This window comes from Muscardinus avellanarius, assembly GCF_963383645.1.
Source record: "Muscardinus avellanarius genome assembly, chromosome: 5".
Lineage (NCBI taxonomy): Eukaryota > Metazoa > Chordata > Mammalia > Rodentia > Gliridae > Muscardinus > Muscardinus avellanarius.
The window spans coordinates 2,888,388-2,904,625 of NC_137790.1; the positions used below are offsets into that span (position 1 = coordinate 2,888,388).

The window sequence follows — 16,238 nt, forward strand, 5'->3', positions numbered from 1 at the left end:
CCGGCATTGCTTGGTTGTGCTGCGGGCTCCCACAGCACCCTCAGCGTGCGCTCCTGAGGAGGCGCCTCAGCCGCTCGGGTTTCAGACTGCTCTACACCTCGGCACTTCTTAAATACTCACGCTCGCCTTTAAAGTTCACTTCCATCTGCTGCGCCAGCAGGCCACTCCCTGGCGCACGAGGGTGCCTTCTCTGCCAACTGTGTGCAGCCCCTTCCTGGCAAAGTCTCCTGCACACAGCCTTCCATGTGGCAAGTGTTCTTCTCCGGACTTCCCAGGTCCCAGAGGCTCCCAGCTGCATGGAGACTTTGATACTTTCTGCATATTGTAAGAACAGCTTCTGTGTGTCCTTCCAAGGGAGCAATGAGGGGCCTTTAACTTTGTTTCTTCCTTTTCTGTGTGTGTGTGTGTGTGTGTGTGTGTGTGTGTGTGTGTGCACGCACACACGCGAGCATTGAACCTAGGGGCATTCTATCTCTGAACTACTCTCTAGCCCTGTTTTATTTTCTATTTTGAAAGACCATCTGTTACTGAGGGTCTTGATAAATTGCTGAGGCTGGCTTTGAACCTGTGATATTCCCGTCTTAGCCTCCCAAGTACTGAAATGATGAGTGTGTACCATCACACCTGGCTGTATTTACTCTTTTATGTATTCATAGAGCAACTAAAGTCATGAAAGGACAGGTAAACTTAAAAACACATAAGCCAGGCATGGTGACACATTCTTGTAATCCCAGTACTCGGGAGGCTGAGATAGGAGGGTTGCAGGTTCGTAGCCGGCCTCAGCTACTTAGCGAGGCCCTCTGCAACTTAGTGGGACTCTGTTTCAAAATAAAGAATAAAAACTAGGGCTAGGGGTGTAGCTTGGAGGGAGAATGCCTCTGGGTTCAATCCCAGGTATACACACACACACAACTTTAAACACACCCTAGTATTTGAGAGACGGAGACAGGAAGATCGCAGGTTCGAGGACAGCTTAAAGCCCTCAACAACTTGGTGAGACCATTTTAAAATAAAAAATAAACATGGCTGGGGGTGTAGCTCAGAGGTAGAATTCCCCTGGTTCAATCCTCAGTACAAAAGGAAGAGAAAGAAATAGTGTAGCCACTGCTGTAGTGGCCCAAGTGTACTGAAGAAAGGGGGCACAGCTGGCTTAGAGAAACTAAAGAATAGAAGCCACATATGGAGGCGCAGTACTTAGGAGGCTGAGACGGGAGGATCGCGGTTTGCTGACAGCCTCAGCTACTACTTAGTGAGGCCCCGTGCAAGTCAGAGACCCTGTTTCCAAATAAAGAACAATAAATAGGACTGGGGGTGTAGCTCAGAGCTAGAACGCCCCGGGTTCCATCCCTGGTGCGCAAAGCACATACACACCAGAAAGGGAGGAACCCAATCGCTCCACCTGAAGGGCTGCAACCTTGGCCGTGAGGGGCCTTAGTGGGTGACCCCGAAGCAGGCCCCTGGCCACAGCCGCAGCAAGAGTCAGGGAGAGCCGGCGTGGTGGGCACGCTTACAATCCCGGCGTCGGAGGCTGAGACAGGAGGACCGCGGTTCGTGGTCAGCCGCAGCTACTTGGTGAGGCCCTCTGCAACTCAGTGAGCCCCTGTTTCAAAATGAAGACTAAAGAACAGGGCTGGGGCGTAGCTCGGAGGTAGATGCCCCTGGGTTCCATCCCCAGGGCCGAATACAGAGGGGAGAGGGCTCCCGCAGGACGAGAACGCGGGCCGGGGCTCCCGCCGCCAGGGTGCGGACCGCGGGGAGAGGACGCCCGGCCACCGGAGCGCGGGCCGGGCGAGGGCGGGTGTCTGGGCAGCCGGAGTGCGGGGCAGAGGAGCGCGCCGGGCCGGACCCGGCCGGCGACGGGGAGCGCGGGGAGCAGGGCCGGGCCGCCACGCCCGAGCGCGTGCGGAGGTGCGCACGCCTCCCAGCGACCCGCGGGCCCGGCAGGGGCGCGCGTGCGCAGACGGGGCGGGGCTGCGCGCGTGCGCAGACGGGGCGGGGCTGCGCGCGTGCGCAGACGGCGCGGGGCTGCGCGCGTGCGCCGACGGGGCGGGGCTGCGCGCGCGGCGTCCCGCCTCGCGCAGACGGCGGCGTCGCACCGGATTGGCCTGCAGCGCCACGTCGGAGCAGGCGCGTCGTCGCGTCCGGTGACGTCTCCCGCGGGCGTCGGCAGGGTCGGCGGCTTCGGCAGCCGTGTCGGCGGCGGCGGCAGGAAATGGCGGAGTACCTGGCCTCCATCTTCGGCACCGAGAAGGACAAGTGAGTGGGCGCGGCGGGCGGGCGCGGGGGCCGCGGGCGGGCGGCGGGGAGCGGGCGGCGGGGGAGCGGGCCTTCCGGCCGCGGGCCGCCGCCTCGTGGGCCTCGGCCTAGCGCTCCGCTCCCGCCGTGCAGGCCTGGTGGCGCGGCGGGCGGCCCGGCCCAGCGACACGCAGCCGCCAGCAGCTCGGGGCCACGGTGCTGGGCTCGGGCCGCCGAGGGGGCCATAGAGATCCCGGGTGTGAAAAAGTGTCGTGCAGGCCGACTGGACGATAAAACACTCGGAAGTGGGGTTGCAGGATAAAGGGAAAGGGCGTTTCGTTGTTTGGAGATTTTGTGGATTTTTGCCTTTTCCTTTTAAAGTTGCATGTCTTCCCTGATCAATCGTTAGGTTAAAAGTAGTTGAATTTTACTTGTGTACAATCGCCACCTCGGCTCGCATCAATTTCCAGCGTGTTGGCCGAAGTTTAGGCTAACCGGAATGTCTTCAGCTTTGAAAGGTAACTTCCCCTTTGAAAGCCTAAAGGGTCTGCCGTAATCTACTCTTCTTGAATACGTAGTTACCATCTCGGCACTCCTGAGTGCCATACAAAGCTTAGACAAATACAGGCCCCTACATTTATCATAGGTAATATTTTTTATGCCACTTTCTGCCCCGTCAAGTCTCTTCTTTACACCTGATAGCATCTCCTGCTTTGAGAGGGGATAGGTCTCTTTTTAGAAATCTCATGCCCCCCAAATCCATCATAGCAACTCCAGAAATATTTATTGAATGTCAACTATAAGCCAGTCTTTGAGGACTCAGAGATTTAAAGAAAAAATTAGGGTCTTGTCCTCAGGGAACTCAAGAGGAAAGGATTATGTTAAGAGTAAAGCCAAGCCAGGTGTGGTAGCACACCCTTGTAATCCCATTACTTGGGAGGATCACAGATTCCAGCCTAGTTCAAATAAAACTGGGCTGGGGGGTCTAGCATAGTGGTAGAATGCCCTTGAGTTTGAGTTCCACTACCAAAAAAAGTTGAAGTGAAATAATATTTAAATGTTTTAGATGCTGTGGAGAAGTATGTGCCTTAAATCCTCAGAGGTCACAGTGGCCACTGCTGGAAAGCTGGTCTCAGGTGGTCTTGGGGTGAGCAGGAGCCAGCCCTGGGTATTGTCTGGATTGCTGCCCCTGCAGAATTGGACTTTAATAGTTTCACACTTTTGTGTGTATTTGGGTGTGCCCTGACTCTTGTGAAAGGCCATCTTGGTGGATTCTTTGTTGATAATGTAACTACATTCTCACTTTATAGAGGGTTACTTTAGTAACCTTTTTAGGTTACTGTTTTAACCGCTTCTTTTTGGGGGGGGGCAGGTGAGGGGACGGAACCCAGGGGCATTCTACCTCCAAGCTCTACTCCCAGCCCTATTTTTTTAGTCTTTATTTTTGAAACAGGGCCTCACTAAGTTGCGGAAGGCCTCACTAAGTAGCTGAGGCTGTCCACCAACCGTGATCCTCCAGTTTCAACCTTCCAAATGCTGGGATTACATGTGTGCGCCACCATGCCCGGCTCTTTTATTTTTATTTTTCATTTATTTATTTATTTATTTTTGCAGGTCTGGGGATGGGACCCAGGAACATTCAACCTCCAAGCTACATCCCCTGCCCTATTTTTTTTTTTTTATTCTTATATTGAAACAGGGTCTTCAGAGGGCTTCAGCCTGGCATGGTGGTGTATGCTTGTAATCTTCACGCTTGGGAGGCTGAGACAGGAGGATCGCACGGGTTCGAAGCCAGCCTCAGCTACTTAGTGAGGCCCTGTTTCCATATAAAGTAGGTCTGGGAGTATAGCCCGGAGGTAGAAAGCCCCTGGGTTCCACCCCCAGTACCACCAAAAAAAAAAAATAAGTTGCAGAGGGCCTCACTAAGTAGCTAAGGCTGTCCACAAACCGAACCTGTGATCCTCTGGTCTCAGCCTCCCACATGCTGGTATTACAAGCGTGCCCCACCACTCCGGCTCTTTTTTACAGCATTTTAACCTATTAGGACAAAACCATAACAGTCATTATTTTAGAAAGTTGATTTTTAAATCTAGGTTACTTATGTTCTCATTTCAGGGAGACATTGGGGTTTAGCTTCCTGGAAACAAGATTGATCCCTAAAAAAAATGATGATGGTGGGGTGTGTGTGTGTGTGTGTGTGTGTATTGAACTCCAGGAATGTTCTGCCCTGAACTGCACTCCTAGCCCTGTCTTATTTTTTATTTTGGAACAGGGTCTCATGAGTTGCTGAGGGCCTCGCTGAGTTGCTGGGGCTGGCCTTGAATATACGAGTCTCCTGTCTCAGCCCCCTGAGTACTACCTACTAACTTTTTGTTTAAGCTAGAAGTAATGGAACATCCTTACTGTGCTGGTGCATTTTAGTTTATGAGGACTTTCTAGATCCGAACATAGGTCACCCTAAGAGCTCTTCAGTGGTAGTAAATAATCTTTTTTTCTTACATCCTTTCATTTTACTAAGTTTATTTCTAGAAAAGTTTTTATTACTTTAATAGCCTGTAAATAATTCACAGGCCCAAATGAAAGCTATCCCTGGAAGTAGAGGAATACAGATTGTTTGACTTTACATGGAGCAGTTGGGTATCAGTTCTTCAGACAAGGATTTTGCTCATTCTGAGATATTAATTAAGCTTTTTGCTTTCAGTTGACTTCCTCAAGTGACATGTTACTGTCTTTAAGTTGTCATCTAAAGTAAGACCTATCGCCGGGCATGGTAGCACACGCTTGTAATCCCTGCGCTTGGGAGGCTGAGATAGGAGGATCAAAGCCAGCCTCAGCAACTTAGGCTCTCGGCAACGTATTGAGACCCTGTTTCCAAATAAAATATAAAAATAGGTCTGGGAGTATAGCCTGGAGGTAGAAAGCCTCTGGGTTCCACCCCCAGTACCACCAAAAATAAAATCAATTAAGACCTATCAGTTTAAAATAGGCATCATTTTCCTCCTGGCATATTCATACACTTTTTAATCTATTTCTGCCCAATAATAAATAATGACTAATCAATCTTTATGGTTCATCAAATAATTGAGGGCAGGGCCTTCAGTCTTAAACTCTTCGTTGACTGCTTGAGCATACCACTCTTGCTTAAAAAGTTGAACCTATAGGGTAGCACCCCCACGCCTGCAAGTTGAATGGAGTCCATCCAGTAAACGTTCACAATTCTTATATTGAAACAGGGTCTCGGTAAGTTGCAGCGCAGGTCTGCCAGGCCACCTGGCATTGCTGGGGCACAGGTACCGATTTTCATTTGATCTGGATCATCGAAGCATTTGAGCAGTATTGAGAAAGGGCTTTGCAGCACCTACAGAAGGTGATCCTGGGTAGTTCCTAAGATGTGCCAGATTCCCCAGTAGCTCATTTTCAGGGCATTGAAACCAAGAGAATTATTTACTTGAGACTTCTCTGTGAATTTCCTCTTGGTCTGATCAGAGGTTTTGAGAGGATGTGAGCTTAGCTTAATGATAGCACCTGGCTGTGTGTATGTCTGGCTCGCAGGACAGCGCCTGGTTGGTGTCTTCCTCATTCTGCGGGTGGCATCTGAGACCTGAAGGTTGGGCAGCTTGTCCAGCCCAGCAGCTGGTAGTCAGGGTCTCTCCTCCCTACACTGCAGCTGGTGTCCTCAGAATTTCATCGTGGAAAAATAGAGAGCTGCTAGCCAGGCATGGTGGCGCACACTTGTAATCCCAGCATTTGGGGGTGCAGACTGGAGGATCGTGGTTTGTGGGCAGCCTTAGCTACGTAGTGAGGCCCCTCCACAAGTCAGTGAGACCCTGTTTCAAAAATAAAAGACTAAAATATAGGGCTGGGGGTGTAGCTTGGAGGTAGAATGCCCTTGGGTTCCATCCCTAGTACTGAAAAAAAAAGAACTGCTATTGCATTCAAGAAAAAAATGAAACGATATACATCAAAAATGAAGATGATCTGGATGAGAGTGGATTGGGTTAATCTTCATTGAAGAGTAGCACATTAATAGAAGGAGAGGTAAAGGTAAGAATCCTAAAATATTGCAAGAAAGAGGAAGTTACTACCAATAAAAAGCCATGTCTGCTTTTGTTAAGTAGAAAGAAGGTAGTTTGATAGTATATATCATGTTAATGATTTATTTCCATGTTATACTTTTCAGCAAAATAATCAGCTCTTATTTTCCCTTGCAGAGTCAACTGCTCGTTTTATTTCAAAATTGGAGCATGTCGTCATGGAGACAGATGCTCTCGGTTGCACAATAAACCGACCTTTAGCCAGGTTTGTTTGTTTTTTCTTTTTCATTTCCACGTAAATTACCAGATTTTGTGTACTTTTCAGAAGTCACTAATAATCTCCAGTGTAAGTTATTTTTTCTCTAGTGATTTTGTTTTGCACTTGTGTTCTTGTGTTTAAGTGAGAAGCCCTTGAATGCCCATTGGTGCCCCTCTTTGTTTTTGCCCTTAGAGAAACCTTAAGATAGAGTGTACATTGTTGGCACCTGGCTTGCACTGCCCTGCCAACCTCCCTGGCCCTCCAGTAGACGTGGTACGGGCAGGGGAAGGCCAGCTCTGACTGCGCCTCTCTTCAGGCTCCAGTAGATGCAGAATGTGCTTCCTGCTCCCTGCTGTCCAGGCAGTGGCTGGTGGAGCCCGGCGAGGTGTGGTGGGCTGTCGCAGCCTGTCACGCTGTGCTGCTGGAGTTTCCCTCCTGCCCCAAGGACGTCCTGTGTGCAAACCCAAGCTGCACGAGCAGTGTGTTGCATCATGTCGTGGCAGGTCTGTTCAGTTAATTGAGAGGTGCCTCTTGCCTTGCGCTGAGTTCAGTCCAAAATTGAGGCCTGCGAGCCGGGTGTGGTGGCGCACACTTGTGATCCCAGCATTCGGGAGGCTGAGACCTGAGGATCGCAGTTCGCGGACAGCCTCGGCTACTCGGTGAGGCCCTCTGCAACTCAGTGAGACCCGGTTTCAAAATAAAGAATAAAAAATACGGCATGTGATAGTTTTATTTTTGGCAAATTGAAGAAAAGACAAGGGTTTGTGTCCTACACAGGCTTGCTGATGGATTAAAGGGAGAAAGGATCTAACGCAGGAAGCCTCCCTGGAGTCTGAGTGCAGCTGTGACTGCTGGGAGCTTTACACATAGCCCCGGCAGCTGCCAGACTCCGCCTTTGGGCATGCATCTTTCTGTCCCCAAATTTTGTTCTTCTAAGTGAGTAGGTGTGTTTTTCTATAAGTAAATTGAAGAAAATCAGCCACTTGTTAGAAATGAGCTGGAAGAAAGAGACATTGGTATTTTGCAATTTAAGCCTGTGGAAAGCCCCACAATGTATTTTTAAAGGGGGAGAACCCCGGGGCCACGGGGGTGCACCACCTGTAATCCCTGTGCTTGGGAGGCTGAGACAGGAGGATCGCAAGTTTGCAGCTAGCCTCGGCAATGTAGTGAGGCCATCAGCAACATAGTGAGACCGTTTCCAAATCAAAATAAAATAGGGCTGAAGGATAGCTCAGAGGTAAAATGCCTCTGAGTTCAATCCTCAGTGCCAAAGAGATTTAATAACTAGGAAGAGTATGATTCCTTTTCCTCCATTTGTTCCTGATTACCAAGTGGTTAGTGGTAACAAGAGTAACTCTGAGCATGTCCATTCTTTTGTAAATTTCAGAATCTAGAACCTGCTTTAAACTTTGTATTATGATTGTTTTCAGTCCCTTGGTTTTAACTCGTTCTTCCCCGGTTGTGCAGTAAGTGGGCACCTTCAGGGTGTGCCCAGGCCTCTGGGGGTGCTCATAGACCCGCTGGGTCTGGGCTGAGAGGCCTGCCCTCCTGTGGGGCTGGAGGCCAGCCAGAGCACTTCTTCCTTCTCTCAACTGCGGAGGGTAAATGAAGTTGCGTTGGCACTGTGACTCCAAACAAGGGCTTTTTCCAGTGGAATCTAACAGTCAGTTCTCTGTGCTAACTGAAACATCTTGTTTTGGTTTTATTTGGTTGGTTGGAGGTAATCCTAGCCACCCCCATATTATCAGAACCACAGTGTCTCTTTTTGAGCAGTTTTCTGCAACAACAGCCACTGCCGTATTGCTCTATGTAGCTCTGCAGTGAGCTCTACTGCTAAGTAGCTGGGCTCTGTCTAGCCTGCCATCAGAGTCCTCGCACCAGTGATTCCATTAGGAAGCTGAGCAAGCCAGCTTTGGGAAGCCTCACGGCCGGGGCCACTGCTGGGCTCTGAGTGGAGGCGGCTGCTCTGGGCCTGTAGTCAGGGCGCACAGGCTGTGCCCAGCCCTTCAGGTGGCTCACAGGAGCTGCCCCGCCACGCCTCTTTAAAGATAGCTCGGGGCAGAATTGGCTGGCTCTATAAAATACTTGAAAGCTGCTTTCTTCACACCCATATTACTGAGACTGAACATTTACTTTCTAAATCATGCAGTGTGTTGGTTCCGCTTATAAATCTCTAGCATAATCAGGGTGGGAGTCTCTGTAAGCTTCTTACAGTGGTGTGGACAGGATTCATGTAATATATTAGCTTACTAACTTAAACATGGTTTGTTTTTTCAGACAACTTGATTTTAAGAAGAACGGTACAGTGTAAGGTTTCAAGTCTGCCTGATCCAGTTTAAAGCGCAAGGGCTAAAAGGATTTTTTCCTTAAAAGAAGGATCGGAAAACAAATATATTAACTATTGTATTATGTAAACAGAGATCTCACCAAGAAAGTGTAAATAAGAGTCAGGTATCCATGACAAACTTGGTGTGCCTGTTTTGCTAAGAGACCTGAGAACTTATTGCATACAGTTGAGTTATACATTTGGTTGAGAAAAATAATTTTGTGTGGGGAATGTGATTATAATGTGAATTTTTCGACATCTTAGTGTCTACTGGCTTGAAGTACAGAAGACATTAGTGTTCTGTTACTCGTCTTGTATTAAAGCACTCGCTGTTGATAATGGGACACTCCAAACAACAGTTGAAGTTTCTTCTTGGTCGCTGGCTGACTTGACCCAAGTTACTGCTCAAACTCTGTTTTCATAATATGGTGGTTTTGGTGTACTCTGCACAAGACAAAGTGTCCGACTTGCGGGAAAACAACAAGCGTTTAGCCATTTGCAAACAAATTGTCTCTTTGCAATTGTCTAATATATGCACAGCAGCCAGTAGAATTCCCCTTTTTATTTTTTTTTCCCCGCAGACCATCTTGATTCAAAACATCTATCGTAATCCCCAAAACAGTGCACAGACGGCTGACGGCTCACACTGTAAGTCCCACAGTTGGAGAAATTTTTTTAAAACAATGGTGTTCAAGAGCCCACTCTTAATTGAGACATAATGTTGGCTCTGAGCTGCTGACATAGAGCTGTTGCAAACAGGACAAGGTGCTGGAACTGCGTGGTGCGCAGCTAGAGCTTGATACTGGCCAGTTCAGGAGGCTCTCCTAGGAAGGGTCACTGGCCGGCTCTCCACGACCGGTGCTCGGCAGGAGAGTGGCCATGTGAAGCGGATTTTCACACTAGTAGCCGATCATTGGTCTTCACAGTGACTGAACCCCGGCCTTTATTAAGTTCTTTCTGTAAGACTTAAAATGCTAGGAATATTAAGGAATCGGTAAGGTAAGTTGCCCAGTAAGTGTGGGTTTTATTTCACCATTATGATTTTTCCTCTAGGAAGTGGAGATTTCATGACATGTGAATATTGTATTTCTCTGACGCAACAAATTCCCCGCCCATTCATAGGGGCCCTTTCTCTCTCGGCTTAGTTTTCTGCCACCTCTGAGGACATTGGTGGTCACTTGGCACACCACTCCCTCTCGCCTGGATTGGAGTTGGAAGTGGATGGTTTTTACGTTCTGGAGACAGTACAGTACTGGCATCTCATGAGATCTCCGCACTGCAGTGTTAGGGTCGCTCGAGACGGCCACCGGCCAAGGGACATCTCTGCTTCTAAAGAAAATAACCTGCTCTCTTTCAGCACTCATTCTCAACAGAAGCGATCGCCAAAGGCAACCGGTTAAGTGTTTACATTTAATTTTCCATAATATAAAGTTGTTGCGTTTTGTATTTCAGACCATTGCCCTCTTGAACATTTACCGTAACCCTCAAAACTCTTCCCAGTCTGCTGACGGTTTGCGCTGTAAGTTCATACAAGTTCCCTCCCTGGTTCCCTGGGCTTGCGTGTCAGAGCTCAGTGTCCACTCCACCTGGTCTGCTGTGCTAGTGTCAGGGACCACCCACTGGCCCTGCGTGAGCCCCTGGGAGGGCCACAAGACTGGAAAGGGCGCCTCGAAACAGCTCAGACCTGCTTGCTGCTCCTCACTGGCGCCGTCGTCAGGGAGCACTGGGACCGAGCTCACGCGCTCCTCTCCCCTCTCGAGAGCAGCAGGAGCTGAATGTTGCTTACTTTCTGAACTCTCAGAAACAAATTACTTGAATTTTTTCCAGATTCTATTTCTTGCCAGCCCTTTCCCCTGGAGCTCCATTTTGGAGGTTCAGCGAGTTTTCCCAGGCAGTGGCCACAGCTTGCCTCGCCCCACAGGTGTGCTCCGGCCGTGCAGGTGCAGGGCAGGACGGACTCGGTTTCACGCCGCCTGCTGTGCAGAGATGAGCCCCCACCTTGGGGTTGGTGTGCTGCGTCGGGGTGAGAGGCACTGCGTAAACGTTACCGATTCCTCCTGTGCTGGGAAAGAATACATCTATGTTGGATTTACAGGATGGAAATTTTTTAGAGAACAGAATACAGATTAGTCCTTGAAAAGTTCAGTAAAAAAGAATTTAATTTTTATAATGAACAGCAGAACTGTTGGAATTTAGTCATTTTGGGATAAATTAAAGTGAACACTTGGACTCTTGTTAGAATAAGGAAGCCAAACCAAAGGGTGGAGACATCTCACTCACTGGATTCTTTTAAAGCAATAAAGTTAATAGAGCCACCTTGGATAGCCACCGACCCGAGTCGCCCCGACTGTGCGGTGAAAGCCCTCAGGACTGTCCCAGGGTCACTCCCTCTGGCTGGCCACACGGGAGAGGTGCACTGTTCTGTGTGGGGTAGGGCTTTCTTAGAAACTTTTCCTTCTGAAATACTAAATGTTTTTAATGCTAATGCACCTAATAGTCAAGATTTCTTTCCCTAAATCTGGTAACAGCAGGGTTTGCTTGGTCATTCTTGGTTTGAAGTACCTGGTGTTTTGTTTTTTAAGAAATAAGATTAATAGGTGGGGGAGTGTATATATGGACTTATTAAGTAATTTTCATTAACCTGCCTGCCCTGGGGTGAAGACAGACGGAAAGTAGACGGCCAGTGTGCTGAGCACGCCTCGGCCCTGCCGCCGCCGCGGGGACTGTGCTGTCGACAGTGACTGCTGTTGAGCTTTCTTCATGTCTTCATTGCCTTTTACAGTACTGCTTGTTCTGTGTGTGCTACAAATTGAACGTTTAGCTATTAAATATGCTAGTTCTGGGGTCCAAATCATAATGAAATGAAAACTCTTAATTCTGCATTTTAGAAGGAAAACAACTAAATAAAATCACTGGCTCTTTTTACTGTTCTTTCTTATGTAGAACGCTAGGCTTCATGTGCATGGATTAAAGTTAAACACAACTCCCAATTTAAGAGTGATGTTCCTGTAAGAAAAATGGTTATTTTCCCAAATTGTGTTATTTAAAAATATAATTGAGTCATTTAGAGTTGGGGTTGTAGCTCAGTAGTAGAGTGCTTGCCTAGCATGGGTGAAGCCCTGAGGTTGATTCCCAGCACCGCAAAATGTAACAAAAAAGCCTGGCGTGGTGGCACACGCTTGTAATCCCGGTACTTGGGAGGCTGAGAAAGGATGGCAGGTTTGGGGTCAGCCTCAGCAACTTAGTAAGACATTTGTTTGAAAATGAAAAATTAAAAAAGGGTTTGGAGGTAGAAAGGCCCCTTGGTTCAATCACCAGTACCAAAAAAAAAAAAACACAAAAAACTTCTCAAAGCTGCTAAGGCTTCGAATGTATGAATACCCTCCCCTCATCTTCTTAAGGAAAAACAAATGAGTTTTAAATGGCGTTAAACTGTCTTAAGACCGGTATGGTGCCACACCTTGTAATCCCAGAACTTGGGAGGCTGAGGCAGGAGGGTTACAGGTTCACAGCCAGCCTCAGGTGCTTGGTGAGGCCCTCCACAACTTAGTGAGATCCTGTTTCAAAACAAAGAATAAAAGGGCTAGGATGTGTAACTCAAGGTAGAATGCCCCTGGGTTCAATCCCCAGTACTTGGGGGATGGGGGGACAAAACCAAGTAGCCACCTCCGGAGTGGGCTGCCAGCTGGCTCTTCGGCACACGTCCGTGTCTGCCCAGCCGCAGGTTCGCTCCTGAGCTGCGGGGGTGTCCTTTGACCCATGGCAGGCTAGCGGGCTGAAGTAGTAGTTGCTGCCTAACACATTCAGTAAGCTTGGGATTTCACGGCAAACTAAGGTCCTGCAAATTCAAAATAAGTACAACATGGCCCAGGAAACTAGAGGGAAGCTTCAGTCACGCCCAGGATGGGAAGATGTGTCAGGTTTTAGCTTTAAGGAAAGAAGGCTTTGAGTGCTGATGGCAGCCCCGCCGTCGTGTGCCCTGGACGAGCTGCCCCAGTGAGGCAGCCAGGTCCTCCGCCCTCTCTGCCAGGAACGTGGACTGGCAGGTGCCTGCCGAAGACCCAGCCAGCCCGGCCTTTTCCAATTCCAGATGGGCTCTTTGGAGTGGGGCTTGGTTGAGACGCCAGCTGTGTGATTCCTCAGCCTTGGTAGAACCGTGATGTGGGGCGGAGCAAGGCGCTGCACGGGCTGGGGTGTGGGAGCTCTGAGGGTAAACGAGAACGCTTTCTGCGGCAGAGTGCCGCTCCCCTGCCTGGGCACCCAGAATGCCACAGCTGGGCCTGGTGATTGTCCTACTGAGCCTCTGGTCACTCGGGTTTTAATTGCATCAGGGAGAATTATCTAGCATTCTGTGGCTGGCAGTGTATAAAACTAGTTAGGCACATAAGCTCTTAATCACCCTTATTGCAGCTTTTGTTTAACATAATAAAGGAAAACCAGTGTGTTTACTTGGCCTCTATTCTAAATCTTAAAAGGAAGAAAATCTGATTTTAAAAGTCTGAATCAGAGTCAACCTTTTCCTCACACTTCCTGATATGTAGCCCTTTTGATGCTGATTAAAGCTGGCTGCGATTGTCCCGGGCACTTAAGTCTCAGCACTGCGTCACTGGCGAGTCGGCGCTGCTGTCACTGCGGCTCTGGCCTGGCGCTCTAGACAATCGTGTGTGGCACTGTAGCATTTGAGCTCTGACGCCCAGCGTGGCTGCCGAGCTCTAACCAGCAAGCTCTCTCTCGTTTGCAGGTGCCGTGAGCGATGTGGAGATGCAGGAGCATTACGATGAGTTCTTTGAGGTGAGCCCGCCGGCTCTGGCCGTACCCTGCTCACCGTCTGTCTAGCGCTCGCCCCAGGGAACGCCCGCGCTTAGCGGCCCTTGTCCTGGCCCAGCGTGGTCCTTAAGCCCCTTTGCTCTCCCTTCAGGAAGTCTTCACAGAGATGGAGGAGAAGTACGGGGAAGTCGAGGAGATGAACGTGTGTGACAACCTGGGCGACCACCTCGTGGGGAACGTGTACGTCAAGGTAGGCACCTCGGTCCTGTCGTGGCCGTGGGCTAGCAGTTGGTTTATTCACCCTTTGTTTCTTTCTCTTCTTTTTAATAAACGCATTGCCTGTGCAGTCATCACGTTCTCTTAAAGGCAACGTTTGGCATGGTCCTGAACTGTCGTGAGATCAGTTGTAAAGTCCGAGAAAGGACTGGTGGCTTTCAGTTGACCACCAGTGCCGTCTCCCTCACCTGGCCCGCCTGAGTGGCCCGCCGCGTGGCGGGGTTGGCGCTGCAGGTGTGTGGCCGGGTCTGAGTGGCGTGCGTTGCTCTCCCCAGTTCCGTCGTGAAGAAGATGCGGAAAAGGCTGTGATTGACCTGAACAACCGCTGGTTCAACGGGCAGCCGATCCATGCTGAGCTCTCCCCGGTGACCGACTTCAGAGAAGCCTGCTGCCGTCAGTACGAGATGGGGTGAGTGCCGGGCGCCTGCGCTTAGGGCTCCCCTTCTGTGCATGCTCTGCGGACGGTAACCAGCGCTTCCTTCTGGCCCGCAGGGAGTGTACACGAGGAGGCTTCTGTAACTTCATGCATCTGAAGCCAATTTCTAGAGAGTTACGGCGGGAGCTGTATGGGCGCCGTCGCAAGAAGTGAGTACCGCGTGTTGCCCTGGGAGGCTTGCCCGCTCCCAGAACAACAGACCCAAAGGCACCTGGTGGTTTTTTTGTTTTGTTTTGGTGGTGCTGGGGATTGAGCCCGCAGGCATTCTACCTCTGAGCTACACCCCAGCCCTATTTGGTTTTGTATTTTAAAAGGGGTCTTGCTAAGTAGCTGAGACTGGCCTGGAGCCTACGGTCCTGATCCACCACCATGCCCACCTGCCTAGTACGCGTTTAAAAAGATAAAAGTGTGCCCTGGGGGAGGCTCTTGCCTTGCACAGGGTGACTGCAGCCCGACCTAGCGGCATGTATGTCAGTCGTCAGTAACGAGGCAGTGGGGGCCGCCACCGCAATCACTGCATCTGCCCCTTGGGGTTTCTCTTGCTGGCTCTGCGATGGCGCAGCTTGTCTTGGTAGAGGCACAGTGGAGGTCCTCCATTGGGATTCCACTAGCAGGAAGACACGGTGCTCGTGTCGGAGCAGAGGAAAACTGTCAGGACTCAGTAGGATGAGCAGGGCTTCCTGGTCAGCTTGTGTCCTGGCCCTAGGCGGGTTCTGATCCCCGTCCTGTTAAGCACATCAGAAAATACGTTTGTGGGGATTCTTACTGTCAGCCACAGGAACCGTAGGAGGAAGTGGTCAGGCCCATCCACAGTCAGGGCTGGGTGGCTGTGGCTCTGAGGAAAGGGGCTTGGGAAGGCGGGCGGCGGGCACCTGTGTGCAGGCCAGCGTCTGGTCACGGGTACTTTCCTATGGCCATTTGTTTGGTTTACCTAGAAGTGTTGGAGCCGGGCGAGGGGTGCACGCCTGTGAAGCCGGTATTTGGGAAGCTGAGGCAGGAAGACTGCAGGAAGAGGCCAGCCTCGGCCATTAGTGAGATCCTGTCTCAGAAAAAAACAGGGCTGGTGATGTGGCTCCAAAGTAGAATGCCCCTGGTTCCAGCCGGGCGTGGTGGGCACGCTTGTAATCCCAGCGCTTGGGAGGCGGAGACGGAGGATCGCGCAGGTTTGAAGCCAGCCTCAGCTACTTAGTGAGGCTCTCAGCAACTTAGAGACCCTGTTTCCAAATAAAATAGAAAATGGGTCTGGGAGTATAGCCCGGAGGTAGAAAGACCCTGGGTTCTACCCCCAGTAACACAAAAAAAACACGCCCCGGTTCAATCCCTGGTAACAAAAAGAAGTGTTGGTCCTTGGGTGTCAGGGTGCAAGCTCTGGTCTTGATGCCATCTGTGTCTGCCCTTTTACAGGCATAGATCCAGGTCCCGCTCCCGGGAACGGCGTTCTCGGTCTAGAGACCGCGGGCGCGGTGGTGGCGGCGGCGGCGGCGGCGGCGGAGGACGGGAACGCGACAGGAGGCGGTCGAGAGATCGGGAAAGATCTGGACGATTCTGAGCCATGTCATTTTTACCGTATGTCTGCTAGGAAGTGTTGTAGTTGATTGACCAAACCAGTTCATAATGGGAATTTTTTTTAAAAAACAACAAAAAAAAAACACAAAGATGGGTTTCTGAATAAAATTTGTAGTGATACAGTATTTCTTGTGAAAGTCTTTATTTTAAAAATAGGGCTGGGTTTTAGCTCAGGGGTAGAATGCCCCCAGGTTCCATCCCCAGTGTTGCAAAAAAAAAAAAATTTTTTTTTTTTTTTTTTAGAGCTGGGCACACGCTTGTAAAACCAGTACTTGGGAGGCTGAGGCAGGAGGATTGCAGGTTCACAACAGCCTGAGCTACTTAGTGAGGCCCTCTGCA

The 16,238-nt window shown here is 50.0% G+C and overlaps 1 protein-coding gene across 2 annotated transcripts; it reads left to right on the forward strand.

Annotated features, from left to right (window-relative positions):
• Positions 1-2,212: 2,212 nt before the first annotated feature.
• On the forward strand, positions 2,213-15,882 carry U2AF1 (U2 small nuclear RNA auxiliary factor 1; the record flags this gene model as incomplete). 2 transcript variants are annotated; one of them, XM_080695429.1, is made up of 8 exons in its annotated part: positions 2,213-2,256; positions 6,447-6,534; positions 9,436-9,502; positions 13,596-13,645; positions 13,773-13,871; positions 14,173-14,306; positions 14,390-14,482; positions 15,738-15,882. In XM_080695429.1, 8 exons carry the CDS (start codon positions 2,213-2,215, stop codon positions 15,880-15,882), a joined length of 720 nt encoding a protein of 239 aa, XP_080551555.1. The 2 variants fall into 2 exon arrangements, with proteins under 2 accessions (XP_080551555.1, XP_080551556.1); XM_080695430.1 differs by lacking the exon at positions 9,436-9,502 and adding an exon at positions 10,307-10,373.
• Between the last annotated feature and the right edge of the window lie 356 nt (positions 15,883-16,238).